The sequence below is a fragment of the Dryas octopetala genome, chromosome 3 (genome assembly GCF_963921425.1).
Source record: "Dryas octopetala chromosome 3, drDryOcto1.1, whole genome shotgun sequence".
Taxonomy (NCBI): Eukaryota; Viridiplantae; Streptophyta; class Magnoliopsida; order Rosales; family Rosaceae; genus Dryas; species Dryas octopetala.
Window position 1 is genome coordinate 10288043 of NC_141368.1, and position 12046 is coordinate 10300088.

The window sequence follows — 12046 nt, forward strand, 5'->3', positions numbered from 1 at the left end:
TCATACATAATAATTTCCAAGTATGCAATTCCCAAAACAAAATAAGGATATATATACATAAACAATCTCATAGAGTCATATATGCTTAAGAGTTTGCAAGTAAATTAATAATAAGATCTATGAGGATGCTATGTTGCAAATCCCAAAGTACAAAATGCCATCAGCATATTTATAGGCAATCATTCAAATATAATTATCCTTAATTTATTGTTATATATTGAAGACTAATAAGACTGGTCAAGATCGAGTGTTCAAAGAAGCCATCCCTGGATGAAGTTGGTCTCACCAGCCATGCTCTTCGGAATAGAAGACCCCTCAGCAGGAAGATATTGGTGGTACCTGCAGTTGAAAGATCAACAACAATCATATCTATAATATCACTATTTTTTAAATTAACTTCATCAAAATACAGGCTTTTCAATTCAAACTTCGATCTGTTTTGAACTTGTAACTTGCAGATCAAATTCATACATGTACATTGTTTCTAATTGCTCCCATTGTTTTAGAATATATATATATATATATATATTTCTTAAACTTTTGAGAATAGTGCTAAACCAACAAAATTTTGGGTTTTACAGTGTTTAAATCATCATCTAAAATGAAAATCATAATGCAAAAACGTACAACTTCTTTTTAGAACTTAGAAGTTTGAAAATTTGATTTGGGTTTTATTATAGAAATATGGTTGAGATTAATTAATTAAGATGAGGATTATTATGGTCTAATATCTCTCCATGCAAAAAGGATCAGGTGGGATTAACTAATTAAATAGTTGGTTACCCAATTTGCAAGACGGGTTCAGGTGGGCAGTCCATGGGATTGGTTTGTGAAGAATGCAAAGAGAAGTTGCTATTTCCAGCCGCTGCATTAGAGCTCCATAAGTTTTGAATGGCTTTCAGATTTTGTCCTTCTGTCTCAAGCTGAAATACCAATATATATAGCATAAATATAAGAAAGTAATAATATATTGGGGAAATATATATATATATTAATGTTCATAAATATGAAGAAATAATTAATTAATGTCATATATACCTTAATCTTAAGCTGCTTGTTAAGGTCTCCAAGGTGACGCTCCTGTGCCAATTATTGAATTGGAAACAATAATCACAAAAAAGGATCGATAATTAGATGCTATGACAAATTTATAACATACAATTAAGAAAATGATCAGCTTTACTATTTATATATACAAGAAAAAAACGATTTTTAAGGAGGCTGATAGCTATAAGTAATTTCTTTTTTCTTGTTTGGGACCTGAAAGCATATATTTTTATGTGTTCATTAAGATTGATTAGTTTGTTTTATACATTTTTTACGAGTAGAAAATCCTTGTATATGCATTACAAGGATCCTTATGTGTAGAAAACAATCTAAAAAGAATTGAAATTTATTATATATATGAACTCTAGCTCTTACCTTTTTGCGCAGGTCTTCCATTTGTTCAATCATAATCTGTGTCTGCAATCAATTAAGAACAATCCGAATGTATAAGACATGTAAAAGTCGAATTATTTTATTATTGATAACTTGTTAATAAACTAATTAACATTATTCATGGACTTATAATACTTGACTAAATGACTAGTGGAAATTAAGAATTCTCGAAATTAATTAATGACATGCAATTAATTAGGTGTAGCTAGGTATACGTACCTTCCTTTGTCTGGCTTGTGCAAGAGCTCCTTCAAGCTGTTTCTCAAGATTTTGCAGCTCCTTCACACTCAGTGGTCCAAGATCGTCACCAAGCAAATGCCTTAATTAATTAAAAATAAGCATCACAAAAAACCAAGGTTAGAATGCATGCATATGTGGTGATATATATGATGGTGATTCAAATTAATTAATACTTTTACTCAAGCATAGCTATATACATATATATATATATATTGATCAAATTTCTAAAGATCAGTTATAGCATAACCTCTGAGTGCGCTCAAGGGATTCATATTTGGCCCTCAGTTTTGTAACTTCTTGATACCAGCTCTGCACCAATTAATACCCAAAAACAAGATTAAGGCATATGCTTAATTAAAACTACACCAAATTAATGATTTATATATACATGCTACACAATACATAAGAAAAAACAAGTACATATATCTAGGATCTATTAAGGAAAACTCGATCACACTATTATGTATATATCTATAGAGGCAACTTCTAAAATAGAAATCCGGAGTTCCAAATGTCACTAAGTATTCAAATGTTCATCATTGAAGTTGGAACACTCTGGAGACGTTCGAAACTCCGGACGTCCATTTTTGAAATTTTATATATACATATACATATATATATATATATAGTGTGTGTGTATGTGTGTGAAGCTGTTCAACCCATAAAATTAATTTCTGATTGAATTGAATGCATTAATCACAAATTTAATAGGAAAATTTGACAATCATGCATGTAGAAATTAGTACTAGAACCTGTGTTTCACGTTCAATGCTGTTGTCCTGAGGAGTGAAGCAGCACCGTTGGTATCGCTCAAGGGTTTTGGTCATACTGCATGCAGCCAAGAAATTATAAGTGTATATAATTACAAATTAAGTAGTCATAACATTTTCAGTTTATAAAGTGATACTGGTATTTAACAACTACTGCTGGTATTTAAATATAGTGATACTTAAATTAAAGCAATTAACCACAGCAAGATCATGAATTAACAAGCCTAACTAGATATATAGCAATTAATTACTTGCATCAAGCGATTTACTAAACATCTAATATAAGATCTTCCACGCGAATATAATATATTCTTAGGAAACTCACTTGGATTCCTGGCTATATATACCTGATATATCTTAATTTGTAATTGCATGTTGCCATGCTGGAATTTTTACTTTGGGAAGAATTTAAAAATTCTACATGACTATATTTCACTTAATTTATTCAAGAAATTGAGTGAATATATAGATGATCAACATGACATACACATTACAGTCATATCCTTGTTGAGTGGTTAAAGATCTTTAGTTAATCATGCATTTAAAAGTAAAGTACTTAGTTCATCTATATGCAATAAATACACATACACTAATCATAAATCTTGAAGCTTTTTTTGTTTTTTGCTTTATTTTATGAAAAATTGATAGAAACCCAGTTGAATTGCAGACTTTATTTTCACCACAAACACCTAGATCGATAATGAAGGCAAAACTGAACAATTAATAAAGTCTTGAAACCAAAAATGAATTATTTTGCTTTTTAATATATATATGGTCTATGACATCATTTAATTTTGTACAGCAAGTTTAATTAATAATACCATAAATAAAGGGAAAATACATATATATATATATATATAAACTGATAGATCATGAAAGCAGGCCAATCTTGACATGAAAGGCTTAGAGAAAGAGAGAGAGAGAGAGAGAGAGACCAAAGTAGCAAAACAAAAGAAAAATTACTGTGAGCTGGGATATATATATAGTTACATATATGGAATTGAAATATATATCATCAGCATATGCAGTTGAGTTGAACATGGCTAGATGCATCATTTAATGTGCCATTCACCAATATGGACATACAATTTGAAAGCAAACTGGACACTGAGATACAGTTTGTCAAACCCGGCCATCAGCTTGACTACCAGTTCTTATGCTAAATATATAGTAATTAAAACCCTGGGATTCACTTTCCAGGAAAAGGCAGTTTTGGGATTTGGGTAGCACGCCTCTATGCATGAGAATCTCTGATTTAATTGAAATATTCTTTTCTCCAAAACCCATGAGTACTTTACCAAGAATGAGTAACCCTAGAACAAAGGCTCTGTTGAAACCAAAAGATCTGAAGGATCAAACATGTGAAAAAGAAGAGATTTGATCATATCTGGAGCTTATTATGCTAGATTTGCCACAAAGCATTGCAACATAGAAGTAGAAATAACCCAAAAACCAAGAATCAGGTATGTTTGATTTGTCACACAACCAGCTCTCTTTATATATAGCTAGAGAAAGCTGGAGAGAGCTAGAGAGAGAGAATCCTAAGGAACCTAGGGATCAACAGATGAAACAAATTAAGGTACCAGTCATCAGTATATATCTGACATGGATATGGGTGTGCTTGATTTGCCACCATAGAAGCAATTATAGAGAGAGAAGCACAGAAGCAAGGACAGTGCTAAAACCAAAAGATCATAGACTCTAAAGAAATGTGGACAAGTTTTATAGTCCTTGGATACTGAGAGAGAGTAAGAGAATGAGTACTGTTTGATGTTTTTAGAGAGAGAAAGAGACTGAGAAAGAAAAGGCCAGTTCTTTGCACAAAGGTAAAAGAGGAGTTTCTTAACTAGTCAGAGATTGCTGCAGAAAACAAAGACCACATGATCAGAATTAGTGGTTATATGAAAGAACAAAAAAAAGAAGAGCCACATCCCATATACCCAGAAAAGAGAGAGCTTAAGAGAGAGTGAGAGAGAAAGAGAGAGAGGATGGATGAAACGTGTCGATCTGTGAGTAGAAAAGCTGGTATAATGATCTCTCTTACAATAGAAGAGATTGTTGCTTGATCCAAAAACCATGAAGGTAGCTGAAAAGCCCATAAAATCGTTGAGAGAGAGCACATGGACCAGAAAAAGAAAGATATATATATCAGACACATGTGAGAGAGATGTCAGAGACAGGTGTTGAAGTAAGAAAGAAAAGCATACTCACACTCATAGAACAGCACAGCACAGCACAGTACAGAAATCTAAAGGCTAAAGAACAAAAAAAATAAGAAATTTAGAGAGTGGGAAGAAGAAAGAACAAATTTTTACACCAAAAAAAAAGATAGAACAAAAAATCTGAAGTGGGAAAGAAAAACCAAAAATCCAAAAGCAATGATTTTTCAGTATACCCAGAATGAGCTTTTCAGAGAGATAAACAAATGCAAATCATACAAAAAGAGAAGGGAAATATAAGGAATACCGAATACCCATTAACCCACAACCAAAAAATGAGCAAAGAAAGCATCGTTAAGAGAGAGACAGAGATACCCAGCACTTCCAAACTCATAGAGCTTGCCACGAGTAGAGAAGATGATGAGGGCAACCTCAGCATCACAAAGCACAGAGAGCTCATAGGCTTTCTTGAGCAGACCATTTCTTCTCTTTGAGAAAGTCACTTGCCTGTTGATCTTGTTCTCTATCCTCTTGAGCTCCACTCTCCCCCTCCCCATTTTACCACAAACCTCTAAATTTCTTCCTAAGTTTCACAAAGTACTTATGTGATAGATTTGTATATTTATGTGTGTATTTATTAATATTGCAATATTATTAATTCCCTTTTACTTTTCAGTTGGAGTACTACTAGCTAGTACACAAAAATGGTGCTGTTGGTGAAGAAATGGGTTGGTCTGTTCTGTGAGAGAAGTGAGAGTTGGGAGGGGATTATATAGAAATGGGAGATAAGAGAGGCACGTGTACGTAGTACTCACTGAGCCATGTGATCTAATATTGCAACAAAATGGAAACCCAGTAATTCTTCTTTTTGCTCATTCTCTTTTTCAATTTTATTTTAGCAAAGCTGGTATGGCTAGCTTGGTGTAAGATCAGCAAATTAAGCAGAGTTGCCTTCAGGGTTAGGGTAATGAGTATTCAATCCCACGCGGCCCAGTAAGTGACAGAAATTAAATCAATATTATTGGCCACTGGCCAGTCTGATCCTTGCTATGGATTGTGAGATTGTCACATTTACTTGGGCCAACAATATAATATATTCATAAGAAAAATTTCGGTAGTAGGGAAGAAATTAAATTTTATTTAGTAGGTTCGATTTCCCCAAACCTAACCCTAATTAGGGTACGTAAAATGGAAAAAGAAATTTAATTTACTAGATTAGCTACAAATTAATTACTATTTTGGGTCCACTTACGATGAGTGGCCGGCATATCACTAATTTAATTACTCAAAAGCACAATCACTTGTGTTATATTATAGGGGGTGGTTTTTTTGTCCGACAAAACCGAATCCAACCGAGAACCGATTGAACCGCATTGATTGGTTTCAGTCCTTGGTGTTGAAGATCGATTTCGGTCATGCACCATGCCGAGTCGCCCTTTGTCGGCGTAAAAAATGGTCAGCATACCACCCCCCTCGAACCACCAAATGCTCTGATCGACCGACCGACTGACCCGCACCGCCTATCGAACCCAATCGCAACCTAGAAATCGGTAACCAACTGGATTCGGTTCGAAATCAGTCCACCTGCGCAGCATCTCCCCACCCCTATTTCGGGTCAGTACCAACTAATCAGTTCGGTAACCAATCGATTCCACCCCTAGTTTATTATGTTCCAAGACAAAAAGCAACATCAAATGCTCAAAATAAAGTGTCGATCGCTCAACAAATCACAGTCATTCCAATTGCAATTACAATAGCACTATATATTCTCCATAAAAACTCTAATTTTAAATTTTAAATCGATAAATCACTTAAAACATGCTATACAATATAACTCACAAATATTAGGATTCAAGTATATATACAGTATATAAAAAAATTTGACTAGCAACAGCATCTACAGCTGCAACTATAGAGACAGTTGCACTGCAAATACAGTTGACCAACGATCGATAACTGTAGATCCGCTAACGCGGTAGGTGCGTAAAAACTTTTTATTGTTCTTATTGCATCCTTTTAAGTAATTTCATGATCTCTTAATTAAGTTTGTAAGAGTAATATAATATATTAAATTTTTTAATGATATAATAAGCCATATTGTGGCAAGTTCAAAAATTTGTCTTTATATTTGTTGGGCATCGTTTTTTCCTTTCGCCGTTGAGGGGTACCGTTTTGGGTAGTTTAATTTGTAAAGAAAATGAGGCACCAAATGCTTGCACCCACTGCCTTTACCTTAAACAGTCTATTTAAGGCATCAAAATAAAACTAGGCCTTTCAAGGCATTTTATCTGTTAGAAAACTTAGAATATCAAATATCTCTTTAATATTAAAATTTCATTGGAATAAAACTTCGTCTAACCCTGGCACCAAATTTTTGACTCTTGCCGAATGCCGGTTTGTTTCAAATGCTGAAATAAAAATTTTAAAACCATTTTATTTTCAAGAAATGAATTTCATTTCTTATTCTCATTAAACAAACATGTAAGGAATTAAAATTTAAAATAAGGATTCTAGTGAATTTTAGTTATTAGGGTCGAATTGTAACTAACAAACAGTTGCAATGCTTTTTTTTTTTTGTGTTTGAAAAAAGGAGCAGCCGATACAAAGTAGATCTATTTAATTATCATTTCTCAATGCATGCCTCTCTTAATTTATTAGTGTATATTTTTGGAAATTTTGAAAAACTAACTACAATTTGTTCCATATATTTAAATACTTTTAAATTTTTTTTTAATATAAAAATCAAACTCTTGAGAAGTACTCCAGCTTCCATTGAGAAGTTCTCAAACATTGTTGAATAATGCTTGTGGGGTGTTTGAGTACTTTTCAATGAGAGCTAGAGCACTACTCAAATGTTAGATTTTAAAATTCTAAACAAATGGTTAAAAGTCTTTAATAAAAGATGGTTAGTTTTTAAATTTCTCTTGTATTTGGCCTTCAAAAAAACCTAAATTTAAATACAAGATCCATTATATTCAAGATATCAAAATTACTGTCTATGAGTTACCAAAATTAATTTAGTAAAAATGCGAATATATATACCACTATATGTGAAAATTCGCACAAGGACTGATATGTATAAGTACGAAAAAAAATATATAAGAACATTCAGACATGTGGGTCACTCCAGCACGTTAATATATTTCATCATATGTCCTTTCGAATAAAACTAGGTTACATCAAACATGAAGGGTTGCTTGATTTTTAAAAAATTTGGTTGGGTAAATTCCCAGGAATATGGTATATAAAATTAATTGGTCCATTTTCTTTGTTGAGCAAAAAGAAAATTAAATATCTGGGGGAATAAGATTTGGTCCATTTTCTTTGTTAAGTCTATCAGATTATTTTGGCCAAAAAAAAAATATGTATCAGATTACGTAGACAACGATTCAGCCCACAAGCGAAAGAAATTGATAGCTCACATATTTTGCAAAGTAAGCTTATTTTGGATAAATTATTGGGTGTATCTGATACACCGTCACGTGGTGTAACCGATTCAACATATAAGAGTATTATTAGACGGTATATTTATATTAATATGATATAATATTAATAACATTCATTCATATTATGACACATTAGATTAATTACACTACGTGACGATATATCGGATACACAAAATAATTTCTCCTTATCTTGGGAGTCTAGAAACTCAAGGGGCGAACCATCAAAATAAAGCTTTCGGCCTTTCATGTATATTTACTTGATTTTATATTTTTGATAAGTACTTAAAAAATCATCATAATATATAAGCAGTCCATAAAATTTGGGGGAATATATAAGATTTTGAAATCCTAAACATTCAAGAACCCGAGATATTTTTCTCATTTGTCTACCCTCAAGACCGACCCTATTAGTTTAGCACTACTTTAGCTAGCTAGTAAATTTGCAATCTCTCAATAATGTAAGAAGAATATATAACTTATTGAAAACAACAAATGAGTTGAAAAATATCAGCATAAAAAAAATTGAACCCGTCAAGGTGCGTGCCTGCACTCTCCTAGCAACAATGTCAATCACATATATTGGGTAAATTTCGAAATTCGAAAATTGCCCTGAATTTACAAAATTTTGTTGGTCTTTTTTTCTCAATTCTTTGTGTAGTACCATTATGAACTGAACTCTTGAATTGTCAGCATCAATGTCAATTCTTCCTTGGAATAGGGTAACATTGGTCCTAGTGGTCTAGAGGAGCTACCAACTTTTTTTTTTTGGCCAAGCTAGAGGAGCTACCAACATTAATGAAAAGGGTTACATATATAGTACGTTGGTTGTTAAGTTAGAGAGACCTAAAAATTTGATTCAATATTTATGGTAGGGGTAAAAGGTCCTTTTCATGGAGCATGCGAAGCTAGCTTGAATTCGTGTGTACAAAATGTCAAAATATAATGCCCCATTAGTACAAATTTGTCTCAGTGGCAAATTGGATGGAATTATATGAGTAGCTGAATTAGGAATTATAATTAATAAGGGCCCAAGACTCAAAAGGGTTCATATATAATATTGATGAGAATTGAGAAACATAAAAATGAAACATAATTAGAAACTTTGGATAAGACGAATTAGAGTGAGGAAGACGTATGGTAAACCAAAATAGGAAGACTAAAAGAAACCCATGATTATTCATATAAATGATTTATTTTATATTTTTATCAACAATACAGAATACACCTAACTAATGATTTGGTGATGTTTCTATATCTTCTATGTTGTACAAAATACTTATAATATATTAATAATCTTTCTACTAGTACATACAAGCACTTGTATATATGTGATTATGATTGATAACTAATATTTGTCACCTTATCAATGGAGACAAACATTTCACCCATTAATATTGGGATGTCTTGACTATCCTATAGTCAAGTAAATATACATGTTTGCTTTGGAAAGCAAGAAAGTTATATGCTATTATGTTATAATTGTTTGCACTCTTGTTTAACCCAACCGTGTATATGAATTTAATTATTTCCTCTTTTGTTCACACATTTTTTTAGATTTGTAATATATATACGACTGATATTTAAAATCAAATAAAACTAGTAGAGAAAACATAAGCAAAGAATTCGAATTCAAATTTATAAGCAATATTTTGTATATTTTGGACTGATATGATCGAAAAAGATACTTAAATATGAGAAAGAGATCGAATTAATACTCGGGAACTAAAAAGTAAAAAGTTCTAATTTCATAAGGGATATGATGGTAAGTTGAGATTCTTACCAGCTTATATATAATTACTGATTTTTAGTATAGAAATTTATTTAGAGTCCGAACATGTAAAGTTTTGAATTAAATATTTTCACCGCACGAAAAATGTTTGTACTTGCTGGACTGAACTAATTAATATGATCGAGCTAAACCCCTTTGCTGAAAGAGGTGCTATGTGTAGATCTAAAGCATTGGTTGTCTCGCATCAAAACTCCCACAAGCAATATCTCATTTATGTAATCAAATTGGTTTGATTGTTGTTGTTGTTCGATCTCTCTCTTTCTCCATTTGAAGCCCCACACACCAACTCATGTTTGTAAATCAAATGGCCTTCCTTTTCATGAGTTTCCACCTTCCACCATGCCAAAAGTTCAATGTCATAGTGTGATCAGCAACGCTTGCATTTGGACACAAAATTTCCCCCCAAATGTTGTTTATTCATTTTTCAACCATTTATTTATTTTTTTGTTTTCTTTCCGGGTACATATCAACATGACAACATTTATATTAGAGCAAATTATAATTTAGTATCTCAACTTTACATGTTGTTTCAATTTAATACCCAAATTTTAAAAACTTACAAAAAAGTACCTATAGCTCAACTTTCATTTTGTGTCAAAATAATACCTTCGTTAATTTTTTTGTCAAATAAACCATTATCTGTTGACGTGCCAGAGATATTTTCGTCTTTTTTCCTTTCTTTAAAAAATAATAATATTTTTTAAAACTTTTGAATAAAAAAATTTCTAAATATTATTATTTACTATTCAAAAGTTTTTAAAAAATATTATTATTTTTTAAATATTATTATTTTTTTAAGACAAAAATACCTCTGCAACGACAGCAGATAACGATTTATTTGACAGAAAAACTAACAGAGGTATTATTTTGACATAAAATAAAAATTAAGATACTTTTTCACAAGTTTTTAAAGTTGAAATACTAAGTTGAAACATGTAAAATTAAAATACTAAATTGTAATTTACTCTTTATATTAATACTGACACATTTAATTGCTCTCGGCGCGTGTCTAAATCTATGCGTGTAGGAGTTGATGTACCTTAATTTGGACAAGACCTAATTCCTAAAGCCTATTACCTCAGACTCTCTAGACCCTAAAAAAAGAATATTAGACTCTCAGACTCTCAGTTGTAAAATTAATTCTTTTTGCGAGATTTGATTATATGAATACATTTTTGTGTTTATCTCTATTAAATATGAGATTTTTCGAATATAACCTTTCACATATATCCAATAATTTTTATTGGGTCAAGGTGTTGATGTCAAGTGTCATCTCTTGATTTAGACCGGGGTGAAGTGGATTCATTTACTTTGGATTCCAAAAATAGATTGAGATAATATGCGAAATGTAAAAATAATAATAATAATAATAATTCAAAACTTAAAAGACAACTAAGTAGAAAACTTAAACGGTCATGTGGTTAGCTCAAATAGCTCACTAGTATGAGAGATGTAAAAGATGAATTAAGATTATGATATTAATTTCAAGAGTTCGATTTATTTTAATGGTTAAAAAATAAACATATACCACTAGATATATAATTATATCAAATTAATGTTGGACCCGATTTAATTTGGTTGTGGTTTAGAAAATATATGTTCAGTTTAATTAGGTCCTGTATACAAATATTGAGTTGGGTTAAGCTAGCAAGTAATTAATATTTATTTAAAATTCCATGATCACATGAACACATGCAATGTGATTCCAGTGGATATGTTTCAGTACTACATTAATAAAAGAAGTGAAACCAGATTGCCTAGGAGAATTTAGTCATATGCTTCATAGAGTATCGAAGACTGTTTTAGTAATGTACCATTTGTTTTGGTCAAAAGATGAAAGAGTCATTAATGTAGTCTGTATTGTAGGTGGTATTATTTTGGACAAAGGGACAAACAAATAAAAGAAGTCTTTAACATCATCAATCTCGTGCACCACTGACCACACCTTTTCTTTTTAAAGGGAGATATATATACTACCATTTTGGTATATACCTCATAATTATTTATTTTTTAAGCCTCATTTTTAAAATAATCTTTGTAAAAATTCTATCTACAGTTATTTGATCATTTGATTATAATAACAACTGTTTATTTACTTTTATCGAACACAATGTTTGTTTATTTATTTGATCGATCACAATTAGATAACTAAAAATTTTCAATTTAGATAATTGCACGTTTAGTCCACTTACTATTTCATAA

At 31.4% G+C, this 12046-nt stretch overlaps 1 protein-coding gene across 1 annotated transcript; it reads right to left on the bottom strand.

Annotated features, from left to right (window-relative positions):
- Window positions 1-251: 251 nt before the first annotated feature.
- AGL6 (AGAMOUS-like 6) lies at window positions 252-5166 on the bottom strand. Its single transcript, XM_086238283.1, has 8 exons — window positions 4985-5166; window positions 2433-2508; window positions 1928-1989; window positions 1660-1759; window positions 1423-1464; window positions 1039-1080; window positions 784-923; window positions 252-339 (listed from the first exon to the last, which is right to left on the bottom strand). Exons 1-8 carry the CDS (start codon window positions 5164-5166, stop codon window positions 252-254), a joined length of 732 nt encoding a protein of 243 aa, XP_086094409.1.
- Window positions 5167-12046: the final 6880 nt, after the last annotated feature.